At 37.8% G+C, this 14,718-nt stretch overlaps 4 protein-coding genes across 4 annotated transcripts; 3 read left to right on the top strand and 1 right to left on the bottom strand.

Moving 5' to 3' along the window:
* The first annotated feature begins 109 nt into the window (after window positions 1–109).
* Window positions 110–2,796, top strand: LOC107479678 (short-chain dehydrogenase TIC 32 A, chloroplastic). Its single transcript, XM_016099786.3, has 8 exons — window positions 110–728; window positions 813–1,044; window positions 1,146–1,225; window positions 1,296–1,455; window positions 1,544–1,625; window positions 1,726–1,813; window positions 1,931–1,977; window positions 2,055–2,796. The coding sequence occupies exons 1-8, from the start codon at window positions 608–610 to the stop codon at window positions 2,256–2,258; spliced, it is 1,014 nt and encodes a 337-aa protein (XP_015955272.1). The 5' UTR covers window positions 110–607; the 3' UTR covers window positions 2,259–2,796.
* Window positions 2,797–4,490: 1,694 nt separating this feature from the next.
* On the top strand, window positions 4,491–5,948 carry LOC107479685 (uncharacterized). The gene has a single exon (XM_016099791.1). The coding sequence runs from the start codon at window positions 4,491–4,493 to the stop codon at window positions 5,946–5,948; it is 1,458 nt and encodes a 485-aa protein (XP_015955277.1).
* Window positions 5,949–5,998: 50 nt separating this feature from the next.
* Window positions 5,999–7,144, top strand: LOC107479686 (uncharacterized). Its single transcript, XM_016099792.1, has one exon. It carries the CDS (start codon window positions 5,999–6,001, stop codon window positions 7,142–7,144), a length of 1,146 nt encoding a protein of 381 aa, XP_015955278.1.
* Window positions 7,145–10,754: 3,610 nt separating this feature from the next.
* On the bottom strand, window positions 10,755–14,626 carry LOC107479679 (uncharacterized). The gene is made up of 8 exons (XM_016099787.3): window positions 14,289–14,626; window positions 12,858–14,162; window positions 12,664–12,754; window positions 12,366–12,523; window positions 12,219–12,270; window positions 12,016–12,095; window positions 11,839–11,932; window positions 10,755–11,711 (listed from the first exon to the last, which is right to left on the bottom strand). Exons 2-8 carry the CDS (start codon window positions 14,028–14,030, stop codon window positions 11,185–11,187), a joined length of 2,175 nt encoding a protein of 724 aa, XP_015955273.1. The 5' UTR covers window positions 14,031–14,162; window positions 14,289–14,626; the 3' UTR covers window positions 10,755–11,184.
* Between the last annotated feature and the right edge of the window lie 92 nt (window positions 14,627–14,718).

Below are 14,718 nucleotides of genomic sequence, written 5' to 3'. Positions count from 1 at the left end.
TATATATATATATATATATATAATTGCCAAATAGCAGACTTTAGGCTAAATTTATTAGTTGCAAAATAAGATTAACAGATTGAAAATCAAACTCATGCGAGGTTGCAAAGCTGGCGTGATGAAGCCTGTCACGCCCCTTAGTACTATCCTATATATGTGTATGTAAGCTTTCATGGGCTTATTTAGTAGGCGTCTGTTGATTCTTTTCTCTATGCACAATATTAATCAATCCACACTCCCCACCCCCACTGATGACAGCACTATTCAGCTAACTCATCCAATCCAAGAGAGGACCATTCATGCTTCTCTCTCTCTCTCTCTGATCACTTGTCACTTTTATCCTTCTTTCCCTCTTTTATCCTCCTTTCGCTATTCCTCTTTCGCTCTCTCTTCTTATCTGCATGTACGCTAGACATATATAGAGAGAGAGAGATATCAATGCACAGAAGCCTACCTAACTAGCATCTGCAAAATCAATTCAAAAGACATATACCTTTCCGATTCCAACTTTAATTAATCACTCTCTCTCACCACACACCACTACAAGAACAAGTAAGACATTAAACAGTTTCTATCTACCAACCAAATCACAAGAGGTAAAGTTAAGATGCTGGAAACAGTTAAATACCTGATAGGGTCGCCGGGTCCAAGCGGGTTCGGGTCCAAGTCCAACGCCGAACAAGTCACGGAAAACTCCGATCTGCGCTCACTCACGGCCATTATTACCGGTATATATTTCTATGTAATGTAATTCTTATTTAAGCCATGTATGTGTGCTTAGGTTCTCTCTCTCTCTCTCTATACATTATTAGGTGCCACGTCAGGAATAGGAGCTGAAACGGCAAGAGTTCTGGCGAAACGAGGAGCGAGGCTGGTTCTGCCAGCGCGGAGCCTGAAAGCCGCGGAAGATACAAAGGCTCGCATAGTATCGGAGTTTCCAGATGCTGACGTCATGGTTATGCCGCTCGACCTCAGTTCTCTCACTTCTGTTAGGAACTTCGTGGCTCACTTCCACTCTCTCCGTTTGCCGCTCAATCTCCTCATGTTTGTAACATGCAGACAAACTTCCCCATTTTATTTTCTCTATATTCCTTATCTCAAAAAAAGGAATGAGTCTTTCTCATCCGTGATTTTAATTTGAATAGAAACAACGCTGGCAAGTTTGCACATGAGCATGCCATCTCGGAGGATGGCCTTGAAATGACCTTCGCCACTAATTATCTAGGTAACTAATAACTAACTAACTATCTAACAATATAACTGGAATTGGAATTATATTAATTATGGATGGGCAGGTCATTTTTTGTTAACAAAGCTTTTATTGAAGACGATGATCGAGACGGCAGAGAAGACAGGGGTGCAAGGGAGGATAGTGAACGTGTCGTCGAGCATCCACGCTTGGTTTTCCGGTGATGTCATCTCATATTTAGCCTCTATTAGCCGCAACAACAAAAGGTATAATATATACGTGGGTGTTTAATTTGGTTTGAATTGAAGTTGAAGAAGCTTAGCTTAGCTTGTCCTATATGTGTTCCCCATCCAGCCATTACGACGCCACACGTGCTTATGCTCTTTCCAAGCTCGCCAACGTTTTCCACACCAACCAACTTGCTCGCAAGCTCCAGGTCTTACTCATTTAATTTAATAATGTATCGGATCTATCCATCTCAGACGTCACATTATTTGTTTGTCTTTAATTAATTAGATTTAGAATCGAATTTGCAGCAAATGGGGGCGAACGTGACAGTGAACTGTGTGCACCCGGGGATCGTGAGAACCAGACTCACTAGAGAGCGTGAGGGATTACTCACAGGTAAATAGTTGGATACAACCAAAACATTAATCATCTCCTTCACTACAGTTTCCCCCTTTTTAATATGATTTTTACTACTCCTCGCTCATCCTTGGGATTCTCTTTTCCCTTTTTTAGATATAGTTTTCTTTTTGGCTTCCAAGCTCTTAAAGACCATTCCACAGGTAAAAAAACTAGTAATAGAGCCTTTTTAATTACCTTTGGTATTTTCCACTATAATTCTTGGTGAATATGAATGTAGGCAGCAGCAACATCATGTTATGTGGCGACCCACCCAAGGTTGCATAACGTGAGTGGCAAGTACTTTGCAGATTGTAACGAGGCTGTAACATCAAAGTTGGGATCCAACTCAACCCAAGCTTCAAGGTTATGGGCCGTTTCTGAATTCATGCTCACCAGGGGTCCTAAAGCTGCCTTTGACCTACTCAATCACCTTCACTTTTGATACTCTTGCTGGGGCCAATGCAAAAAGACACAGCTATAGAATTAGGATTTTATGGTAAACAAAAAGATAAATAGGTGTAGTACAGTGTAGTTGGAGATTGAAGCCACTTTGCAACCTAAAAAAAAGGGAAGGATTTTGTGCTCTCTTGATTTGATTAGACTCTACTGCAACTCAAGATAACAGGAAAGAATTAACTTTGCAGAGTCTTATGATCGATATTGAATTATTGATTACTATATATGTTTGCCGTTGTGACTTGTAACTATATTTTGGTTCTCATTACTTAGGGTAAACGATAGGCATACTTGTTGGTTTTATTTAGTTAAAATTTTAAGATGTATTTGCTATAGGTAGTACTAGTTAGATTGAGTAACTATGATGATTCAATGATTATATAGCTAGCTTGGATTATATATATATTAACATGGTGGACCTTAGACTATAAGGGAAAGTACTTGGAAATACATTCGATTTTTTCTGTCAATATGATGTATGTATATGGGGATGTATGTTAATTAATTGTGCTTTAATTTGTGTATCTGGGTTTGCATAGTAGTACAAACATATAAACGAGAAAGTTCCTTTGGAGTTGTTATAAATTTATAATTAAATTAAGTGGACAATAAGAACATGGGGTCGGGTATCCCCCATGTGGTGGTGGTGGTTGTTCGTGGAAGAGTATCTTTGATCTTTCTCATTTCTGCATGGGACCTACTAACATGCGCCCCGTGGAGGAGATGACAGCGTGCTTCTAAACAAATAAAATAAAATTTATCAACTTCAAATCAATTGACCAGTGTGGTATTAGTCATACTATTGGACAAATTAAGACAATAACAAATTCATAATTCACCTCTTTGTTAATAATATTTTATTTGAATCACATATGTTGAAAGTTGAAACAAATGATATACCACAGGAGTATAATAATGGCAATAGATAATGTAACAAAATACATAATTGGTTTGTTATTGAGATAGAAAACAAAATCAAGCTTATTGATTGTTTTATTTTTCTCCACTGTGAAGATAGTTTTACTCAATGGAGTGGCAGTTGTTTTTGTTTTTTTTGTTTTTTTTTTTTTTTCTTTTCCATAAATTATAAACCGGGCTTTATCCGTGGACTTGTACCAGTTTAGCCTTCCAAGGGAACAGGCCCATATGAATGGTCACAGTCAGGTCCAGTTACCAATGGATATTTTGATAAATGTAACATAAAAAATCCCCGTACCGACCCGAAGAAAAAATAATTGAAAACATGTTAGCACAATTATTTGTCTTAAATAAAAACTTTAACTTATAACAAAAAAAAAACTTTAATTTAATATTTCTATAGTATTTTGAAAATAAAAAGCAAAATAATAAAATAAATTTATTGTAAATGTTATTTTGGGCGTTTCCCAAATTTAATTTTTTAATTGTCTAAAGATTTAAACTCTTAAAAATAGTATACTTATTAACAAAATATTTTACCAGCTTTTCTAAGAATACTCATTAATAAGATGGTTGATTTATTTAAAGACGGAGTCAACGCAGACGTTTTTATAAATCATCCAATGATCTTACACTTAGTTGTCTTGGTCTTTGTGCCAAGGGATAGTCGATGATGAAATGATTAGCCGTGAACTATTCATTGTCTTAGAATTTGTTTACATCCCATTAAATTATTAAAAAAAGGTTTTTTATTTAAATAAATTATTTGCTCTCCTATTTTACGTGAATCCCCTAAATAGTTTTCTTGAACGTGAATCCTCTAAACCATATAATATATAAATCGTCCTAGGCTGGTGTGTGTTATTTAATATGTAAAACATTGTACCCTGGAACGATTTATGCATGAATTGCATAGGTGAATAAAGCATAAATCGTCCCACCCTAGTGTGTTTTGGAAGTCACACATAAATCGTCCTAGCCTAGTATGAGTTATGTGTTTTCAGCTTAAACACGTTACCCTGCCACGATTTATGTGCATCTTTGTAAACCTCAACCCCCTAGCACGATTTACGTGCAAATCCCTAACCCCCACCAACCTAGCACGATTTATGTGCAAATCTTTATCCCTCAATATCGTAGAACGAATTATGTGTTATATGATAAGACACGTTAGTATGGGACGATTTACATTTAAAAACGCAATACCAGATACCATGAAACGATTTATGTGCTTGAAGAGCCTATAAATACAGGAGGAACATCATTGTCGAGACATATTTCCACCGAGGGTTGTGAGAAGATGGCTGAGAGTGTGTTATTGTTAGTTCATCATCGGGGAAAGATCGATGAAAACACAAGTGAGGGTGTAACGTTCAGTAGCAAGAAACAGATTGGAGTGTTCATAAATCCATCAACGAGTTTAGATGATTTACGAAATAGCATATTACAAAATTTAGGTAAGTGCGGTAAAAGGCTTGTCAAGCAGATGTTCTTCAAGATCCCTATCTCACTCAGGCAGGGTTATGTGAAGTTTGGAAAATATGAGATGTTGGGCGATGATGACATTCGCGTTATATTTCACAGTCAAAGCAGATTTCCAAATCTGGGAGCTATGGAGTTGTTCGCAAAAATGGCTGATGTGGAGGGTAGCTCCGGTGGATCTGCTCCAAATCCGTCCACAATCGGGGTAGGTGGTGCTTCAAGTGCCATTCCTATTCGTCACGACGTCACCGCGCACGTTTCATCTCCGTCATTTGCAGCCGATCTGGCTGTTTATGCCGAAGATGGGGATTGCATTGGTGATGTACGAACCGTCGGGGAGCTTGCAGCGGCAATCAGAGAGGGACCGGTATTGGATGGTGCAACTACATTCATGGAGGTCAGAGATGGGGATCCAGTTGCTGAGGCCATTGGTGATGATGATTCAGATTCGGAACCACCCGTTATCGGTGACGAATCTGACGATGAGGATGACACAAGACCAGTTGCACCATCGCAAGGACAAACAAGTTCTCAGACACAACAGTACCCTCCACACTTCTCTACATTGGATCTTGAGGCGATGAATCAACCAGCATTTCCAGGTCGACAAATGTCAAGTAGTCACAGAGACGAGCAAGGTATGCATGGGGCAGAGGAGTTTGAGGTCGGGCAGCGGTTCCAGAGCAAGGAGGAGGCAGTGTTAATGGTGAAGAATTATAATATCTGCCGTGGTGTTCAGTATAAGGTGTTTGAGTCGGACCAGTTGAAGTATCACGGGAAGTGCGTCCAGTTTGGGAATGGGTGTAATTGGCTGATACGTGTGACTATGCGGCAGCGGAAAGGATACTGGGAAGTCCGGAAGTACAATGGGCCTCACACATGTCTTGCAACCGAGCTGTCCACCGACCACAGGCAGCTTGATTATCATGTGATATGTGCGTCAATTCTATCGCTGGTCAGGGCGGATAAGGCAATCTCGGTGAAAGTATTGCAGAATGCGGTGTCAACGCCATATGGTTTCAAGCCCAGCTACCGTAAGGTCTGGATGGCTAAGCAGAAGGCGATTGCACAGATTTATGGTGATTGGGAGGAATCTTATAACATGATTCCGAGGTGGATAATCGGGGTTCAGATGTACATGCCCGGCACCATTGCAGTATTGCGTACTTCACCTGTAAGGTCTGGTAATGCGGTCGATGAGTCGAGGGTTTTTTTCATCGATTGTTTTGGACGTTTTCGCCATGCGTTGAGGCATTCAAGTATTGCAAGCCACTGATATCCATAGATGGTATCCATCTGTATGGCAAGTACGGCGGAACATTACTCATGGCAATTGCACAAGATGGAAACTCGAACATACTCCCAATTGCATTTGGACTAGTCGAGGGTGAGAACACTGAGTCATGGAAGTTCTTCCTTACTCACCTTCGCCAACATGTGACCCCGCAGCCGGGCATTCTTGTTATATCTGACCGCCACAATGCAATCAAGGCTGCGTTAGTCGCAGAAGACGGTGGGTGGCTCCCACCGGCCGCCTATCGTGCATATTGTGCCAGGCACATAGCTGCTAATTTTGCGCTTAATTTTAAATCCAAGGATGCACGGAAGATTCTGGTGAACGCAGCCTACGCAAAGTCCAAACAGGAGCATCAATATTACATGGATATCTTGAGGTCCGAAGACCCGGCTATGGTTGAGTGGTGTAACCGGATTGGGTTAGGGTTATGGACCCAATATCGGGATGGTGGGCGTCGGTACGGTCACATGACAACCAACATATCTGAGTGCATCAATGCCGTCTTGAAGGGTACACGGAACTTACCGGTGGGGTCACTCGTGAAGTCAACATATGGGCGATTGGCTGAGCTCTTTGTTAGGAAAGGAAAGGAAGCCGAGATGCAACTCGGGGCAAGGCAGGAATTTTCGCAGGTGCTTATGAGGGCGATTGAGAAGAACCAACAAGCCTCCAGAAACATGCGGGTTGAGCTATATGATAGAGGGAACACAGAGTTTGTTGTAGACGAGATTGGTCCGACGGGAGGGAGAATCGCTCTGACAGCATGTAGGGTATCGCTATCGGCCCGGACATGTGACTGTGGCTATTTTCAGGCCCTCCATTACCCATGCCGTCATGTGCTTGCAGCTTGTTCGTATTGCAGACTGGATTGGAGGACTTACGTGGATGACGTGTATCGCTTGACAACCATCTTCAATGTTTATAAGATTGGTTTCTCCCCTCCGATGGCAGATGACTTGCTTCCCTTGTACGAGGGTCCTCGAGTTACCCCAGACCCCGGCATGATGCGAGCGACTGTGGGTCGTCCTAGAGCTACACGGATAAGAAACAGTATGGATGAGCCCGAACCGGACAGGACGAAGAGATGTGGTATGTGTAGGGTTCCAGGTCATACTAGGAGACAGCGTCCCCTGCGCGCAGGTGCATCCGGTCATCATGAAGGGAGCAATGCGTAGGCCCTCTAGCACCGTTATAGTTTATGTTATTTTTTTTGCCTTAGCATAGTTAGATTGTTGCTTGATGTTGTCTTAAACACTTTGCATTTAATGTTGTTCTTTGTCGTTCACTTCTTTCATTGTTAAAGAACTCGTGCTAGTCGGTTTAAATTTCACTTTAGGTTTACTTGCAACATAGTCCTTTGATATTACCATAGTAGTAGATAACAACATAACAATAACGAAGCGGCAAATGTCTTTAATAACAACATAACAATATCGAAACCACAACAGTACTAAATAACAACATAACATAACAACATAACAATATCGAAACCATAAAAAAATCACCATCTGTGCTGGCAAACTCCCCTTAACATAAATCGTGCTAGGTTGGTGGGGGTTAGGGATTTGCACGTAAATCGTGCTAGGGGGTTGAGATTTACAAAGATGCACATAAATCGTGGCAGGGTAACGTGTTTTAGCTGAAAACACATAACTCATACTAGGCTAGGACGATTTATGTGTGACTTCCAAAACACACTACGGTGGGACGATTTATGCTTTATTCACCTATGCAATTCATGCATAAATCGTTCCAGGGTACAATATTTTACATATTAAATAATGCACACCAGCCTAGGACGATTTATATATTATATGGTTTAGGGGATTCACGTTCAAGAAAACCATTCAGGGGATTCACGTAAAATAGGAGAGCAAATAATTTATTTAAACAAAAAACCCTTAAAAAAACATATCTTTCTAAGAAAACAATTTTTTAGTGTATTTAATAAATTTTTAATATAAACAATAAAAATACTAAAAAATTTATTTAAAAAAATATTTTAATATAATAAATAAACAAAAAATTATTTTTACATTGTTATATTTAAATCTAATTAATAAATAAAAAATATTTTGACATGAGATATATATCTAAATATCATGTTACTTTTGTTTTTTTTATTTTTTTTAAAACAACACTAAAAAAATATTTTTAAAACTCCCCAAACAAACCCTAGAAAATTATTTGATATTACAGCAAATATTAAAAGGGAATTATGTCATATTTTAGAAAATTTAAAGGAATGTTATATAATGAATGTGTTTACTTTTATAGTTTTAAGAATAAAACCTCACTCCTCCCTTAATTATTTGGATAAGTGACAATGCATCTTTCAATAAAATTAAAATGTCATGTCAATTCTTAAAAATTCATTGCATTAAATATAGATCTTCTGTTGACATCTCAGTCAATGCTCAATTTGTTTAGGATAGATAGTTCTTGCGTAATCAGTTTTGTCCTAAATTAATACAAGTTCTTCAATTTTTGTTCATGAATTAGAAACTCTAACAAAGAATCATGAACTGCACAAATCAATTCTTAGCTTCAAATTACCGTTCATAGAGGTAGAGTGAGAGGACGATGGTCTTTGGAAGAGACACTTAAATCCTTATTTATTTTAATAAGAGATACTTAAACCCCTATGTATTTTAAGAAGAGACACTTAAATTTCTGTTAGCCCAACGAAATAAAATGGATAAAGACCGACTTGGTATTTTGATTTCGCGTTACAGGACGGATTCACTTGTCAAAATAATTAGAGGACGCGGTGAGGTTTTTCTCTAGTTTTAAAGTGTCACATGCAATGTTATCTAATCTAACCACAATAAAATTTGGCCTAAATATTATAGTTATTAACGGAACCAAATCGATCATCAAGTGTGGAACCTGGAAATCTGGACAATTTGTTGATGGTAAGTCATGACGCCATGCCTCTTTCAGAGGTGGCAATAACTTGTGACGATGCAGTCTTTGTTTCGAAGAATCCCACCATAGTATTAGTAATGCCCGCTTTATTTAATTCCCTTTAAATTGATGCAGATTCTTCTTTTCTTGTCTTCAGACAAAGGAACAACTACTGTCTTGCAAATGAATAATACAGTACACTTTGGAGTTCTTTACTTAATTATTGTGTCTATCAATTTATTTTATAATAGTTTATATTTTCCCTCACATGTAAGCAACAGCATTTTGATAATACCTCAATTTCATGTTATAATACTTATAACATGATAGCTAGTTTTAGTGTAAAATTAAGCTAGGCATGACATGATAATTATATTTATTTGTAAAAGATTTTATAATTATAAGATCTTATATATTCAAATCAATTTTTCATTTGTATATTATGTCATATACTAGGATTTTTTATTTAAATAAATTAAATCAATATTTTATCTATTGAAATAAATAATTATAACAATTATTACGAAAATACGTTTTCTAGTTTTATCTCGTTTATTTTGTAAACAAGATATGTGTATTTATAAATATAAAAATATAATTTTTGAAAATAATAAAAAATATTAATAATTTAAATTAAATCAAACTCTTAAAAATGAAACGTTCAAATAATAGAAAAGATGGACGATTTTAAATAACATAATAAAAAAGATGGAGGTTTCAAAATACTATATGTGATTTTAACGATTAATGAAAGTATCACGTAATTTAAATAGATATTTATAATTGAAAGACGTATTTTCGTAATAATTTTTATAATTATTTATTTTATTAAATAAAATATTTATTTAATTTATTTAAATAAAAATTTCTATACTAGATGTTAATTTTAAAACAAAGTAATTTCACTAATTTGCCCTTTGTGGGCAGTTGGAAGTTGGGAGTTGGGAGTTGGGACCACTAAAATGGTATAAGGATGAAATCTATTATTATTTGATTATTTAAATACTACACACGTATCATGGAGTTCATACAGCGTGACAATTGATAATTATTAGGCACTATATCATGTGTAATAATTAGATCTTTCAAATCCATTGTACTCTGCATAATTATTTTACAATAATGTCTACTCAAACATATGTATCATTTAAAAGGATAAATTATTTTTCTAGCTTTTTATTTTGGAGGGTAGGGGGGACTGGAAAACTATTTTAATAGTTTGATACTGATTAGACAACATTATGTTGTTTCAAAAATTAAATTCTTTTTAAGATTTTCTGTATTCGTTGTTTTCCTCATTGGCAAGATTCGTGACAGGGAGATTCAGAATTATAATTTCATGTAAAAGACTTAAATTTCTACAACTAATTTACTCTTAGCATTGTTCACTCTATTTGTGCTAGTATCACCTCTTTTTAGATGTTTGCCTGCTTCATTAGTAATTTTGACAATAAGCCAATAGCCTTGTTCATTTCTTATGTATTCTTTATTTCTCATTTCTTACCTTTGAATTTGAGGGAAAAATATTCTGTGTTATATATATATATATATATCTATATTTCTCATGCTAGGAAGTTTTGTTAAATTAGTTACATAATTTGGCCTTACATAATAATATAATAGAATACATAATAATTAAAGATGAATAATCTTCGTCATCTTGATAGTTAGGCAGAGCGACCTTCCCTAAGCACGTGGCACGAACGTTCCTTCACATTCGTCATTCATTACACATCGGAATTGGACGGAAAAAAAGCATCTTTTCTTCTAATCAAATCAATTCATGAAAAGATTAGGGTGGCCTTTCTCAAATTAGTTCATAAAAGTTTAGGCAACAAACAAGTACCGAGCATGCCGTGCCCTTTCCCACATTTAGGATGTGCAAACAAAAATTTCTTGTATAATTTAAAACTGAGTGTAATCTTTGTGTTTCTGTATACACTATACACCTCATGGTGGTGAATTACATTTGAATTATCGACCAGGACCATCGGCAAAAAAAAAAAATGAAACTACTTCACATCTTTTCAGTTGAGGGCCCTTAAAAATTAAAAGAATCATATAACCAACACTTATGACTCAGTATAAAGAATATTTTATGTGAGGGCAACAACCATAGTCACACCTATGCATGTGGCATTCATACAGAAGAATTGCCCTGGCAGCTATTATTACACTTGCAAACGATTGAGCTTTGCAATGCACCGAATTCCTTTGAATCCGAGAACCGTTTTGTAGCAAAGCAGAAAGCTTACCAACTTTAGAATGCACCATGACCATGAACCAAAGCATTGGTTCTTTTTTGGCTTCAAACACGAATTGGTAGGCCATAGTTTTGGTACACCCTTATGTGTCCATCCCATCCTGCTGTTACAATTACTTGGCCCCACATGTGAGAATTCGACATTCCCTTGCAAGCACTTCTCAAGAACTTGTACTCGGATTTATACATCTTAGGCGACACTATGGTTTGGCACGGATCTGCGAGTGCCTCCTCGGGCCAAGTTGGAGAAACCTTTGGGACTAACTCTGACAAAAATCCACGGCCCAAGAAGAAGCAATCCGGGGAAGAGAGGAATGACTTGTGATTGAAATCGTCCCTCAATGACGGGGACAAGAGTGTTCCTGGCATTTGTTCCATGCCGCACCAAGGTATGGCAATTGCTGCGTTGTGGGACAGAAAACACTCGGAAGACCAAACCTTCTTCGCCTTGGAAGTATTCCTGTCATGGCCATTGTAATTCCAGACACACACATTTGAATCCTCACTTACTGAAACAATGTGTTTCCCGTCCAATGTGAAGGAAGCATGCATCTGACCAGCACTTTTTAGGCCTGAAAAGTGAAAGAGAAGAGTGGTATGAATAATGATGTACTTTTGTCAAACTCTTATCCTACAGAGAGCATTTTATGGGATGTGCTTGAGGAGATTTTCAGAGAAAGAATGGATACGAAGACCTACCCTTAAATTTGTAGATGACATCAACTCCGGAAAGTATACAGACGTGTGAATCAGCAGAAGCAACCAACAATTGGCTTGTGTCGATTGGCGAAAACTGAAATGATAAGATTATAATCACTATTTGACAAAGGAAGGATGATTACAAATCAGAAAAAGGGAATGACAGAGACAACTAACCTGAAAGCCAGTAATCCTCTTTCCTGCTGTCTTCTTTTTGCCCCATAAGTTTAATTGAGCATTCAATTGCATATGATCATCTAAACAAGTAAAAGAAAAAGGATAAAAATGAGAGTTAGAAACTAAAAAGTTATGGGAGAAAATTATGGGTTAAGGGAAAAATTAAAAGCAGCAAAACTATTATTTGAAAAACATATGCATACCTATTATATCATAGAAACGGCAATTGCCTGCCATAGTACCCATAATTGTGCCCTGCAAAAATAAGCAAACAAATTTTAGGTCTTAGTAACAAAGGAAAAAAAAATTCACCAAGCATGTTTTACTGCTAAAATTATAACATAACAGACCTTTCCATCAGGGCGGAAGCACACAGCAGTGACTATCTCTCTGATATCAATGTAATCAATAACCCGGCAACGAAGAACTTCCCAGATACGCACTTTACCATCAATTGAACCACTGATGAAGATGTTGTCATTTATGGGATTGAAATGCACACATGTAACTGCATCAAAGACAACAAGTACAACAGTATTGTTTAGCAAAACAACACACTGTAAGGAAGAAATTATACAGGCAGACACATGAAACAAACAATATTATCCAAAATTGTTCATATGTTTACATAAGGCAGAAGAGGCTCACCATAATTATTGTGGGAAAAAACACCAAGGCAGCTGTCTGTTCCAACTTGCCATAGGCGGACTGTCTTATCAACAGATGATGACAGTAGCAACTGCAGCAAATAAAATACGAGTATAAAGAACAGAAAGTTCCAAATCATAAGCAAATATAAGGATAAGACATACAAGAGTAATTGGATTCTTTAGGAAACTAACCCCTCTCTTCGACCATGAAAGGTCTAAAATGTCACCACTGTGGCCATGGAACTCGTGCAAAGGTTTCCCTGATATTCGGAAGGTCTTTGGTGGGATAATCACACAGGTTGAATCAGATGATCTCCTCAACTTCTCTGTTGTAACTAATTTTTCTTTATCTACATCAAGGGGAGTTACAAATGAATAAGTGTTCATTTTGAAGTATATACTTGAGGGATCATTGTCCAAAATGTGCAATTCACTCGATCTTTCATCCTCAACCACCTTCCACACACGTACAACGCCATCTTCACCACCGCTAGCCAAATATTTTCCATCAAGGCTGAACTTCATTGTCAAAATAATACCCTTATGTGCTTTAAACTCCTGCTCAGTGTAAACAGAGGAGAGCTCCTTAAATCGCTTCCCATGTGTATGAACTCGAACTCTTTGGATCCCAGTTACATCTGAGGGATCAAAGTCTTTGTTCTTCATTTCATGAAGACCGTGATCATGAACAACACAAGCCACAACACCCAACTTCCTTAGCCAACCCCTCTTCACTCTCTTTTTTCTAGCAGCCAAAAATCTTGAGTTCTCAGCCTCCCTCTGCAAATATCTCCGAACCAAAGGTGACTGCCCAATATTTCTGTGAAACTCTTCCAAGCTAATCAATTGGTTAGACCCGACAACACGCAGTGTATTAGGTGTTCCATCTTGATCCAATTTATCCATAATGTACTGTGTCCCGTCATCCAAATTCTTTATCATACATGCCAAATTCTTATCACCCCCGGAATTTTCTAGTGAGCTCAAATTCGCACTCGACAAAGAATCCAATACAATCTGGCTTGAGGTAGAGGAAAGAGCACCCTCTGCAAAACCAGAAGTTCTTAGCACAGCCCCACTGGTGGCCGTGACTCGGTCAACTCCACGAGAGGATGGATCAGCCAAGTCGTCCTTTCCCATGACTGAATTCACATCCCAATCAGATTCTAAACCCACCCATCTTAGGAAATTGAGCCGTCTCTGGTGAACACTTTCAAGGTGGTTGTTGTTTGTCCAATCCGGGTACCAAGTGAAATGTCCATCCCTAGAACAAGATTCATCTGATTCTGACAAACTAGAACAACCATCAGAACCAGAACATAAATCCTCACGGGTATCATAGAATTGGTCCTCATCCCCTTCCATAACAACCCCCTCTTTTTCCCTTTCCCCAATTCCAACCGTATAATCCCAATCAGACAGAGATTCCTTTCTTTGAAACCAAAAAACACAAAATTACACTTTACTTTATTTTGGGGAAAAGGGAATCCAAAACAGCTGCGAGGATGAAAAACCATGAATCAGGAACAAACAAACTAACGAGTCCAGAACCCCAAAAAACAGGTGGGGGAAATTGGAACATGAAGAGTGTAAAAGAGAGAAAAAGAAAGTGTATTGGCTGACCTGTGTGAGCGTCAAGTTTGAAGATTGAAGGAGAAATTGGAGCAAAATCATAGGGATCTTCGCTTCATGTTTCCGTGTTGTGTTGCGAAAGTCTGCACTGTTCATCCACAGGGATACCTAACCACACCCACTTCTGGTACGGCAGAGAGAGAGAGAGAGAGAGAGAGAGAGAGAAGCCTCAAAAATAAGCCACGAAATGAAAAAATAAAAAAAAGAAGAGAGTTTGTTATTGAGGGAATAATGAATAAAATAATAATATTGCGGAAAACATTGCCTCGTAATGAGGGTGTGTATGATGAAGTGCGAGTTGAACGAAGTTGGTCCAACGCCAACAATAACAACTACAACAGTAAATGTTGGATCTTCTTTTGTGCATTTAGGACCAAGTCCTCTCTCTCTCTCTCTCTCTCTCTCTCTCTCTCACATTAAG

Source organism: Arachis duranensis, chromosome 3 (genome assembly GCF_000817695.3).
Source record: "Arachis duranensis cultivar V14167 chromosome 3, aradu.V14167.gnm2.J7QH, whole genome shotgun sequence".
Classification (NCBI taxonomy): Eukaryota; Viridiplantae; Streptophyta; class Magnoliopsida; order Fabales; family Fabaceae; genus Arachis; species Arachis duranensis.
Note: the sequence above shows the minus strand (reverse complement) of the source record. Positions and strands in the feature narration are given on the sequence as shown.

Coding starts and splice junctions, on each gene's coding strand:
- LOC107479678 (XM_016099786.3), top strand. CDS start 608: ATGCTGGAAACAGTTAAATACCTGATAGGGTCGCCGGGTCCAAGCGGG. Junction 729..812: donor ACTCACGGCCATTATTACCG/GTATATATTTCT, acceptor ATACATTATTAG/GTGCCACGTCAGGAATAGGA. Junction 1,226..1,295: donor CTTCGCCACTAATTATCTAG/GTAACTAATAAC, acceptor ATGGATGGGCAG/GTCATTTTTTGTTAACAAAG.
- LOC107479685 (XM_016099791.1), top strand. CDS start 4,491: ATGGCTGAGAGTGTGTTATTGTTAGTTCATCATCGGGGAAAGATCGAT.
- LOC107479679 (XM_016099787.3), bottom strand. CDS start 14,030: ATGGAAGGGGATGAGGACCAATTCTATGATACCCGTGAGGATTTATGT. Junction 12,755..12,857: donor TTTCATGGTCGAAGAGAGGG/GTTAGTTTCCTA, acceptor TATTTGCTGCAG/TTGCTACTGTCATCATCTGT. Junction 11,933..12,015: donor AGAGGATTACTGGCTTTCAG/GTTAGTTGTCTC, acceptor TTATCATTTCAG/TTTTCGCCAATCGACACAAG.
- LOC107479686 (XM_016099792.1), top strand. CDS start 5,999: ATGGCAATTGCACAAGATGGAAACTCGAACATACTCCCAATTGCATTT.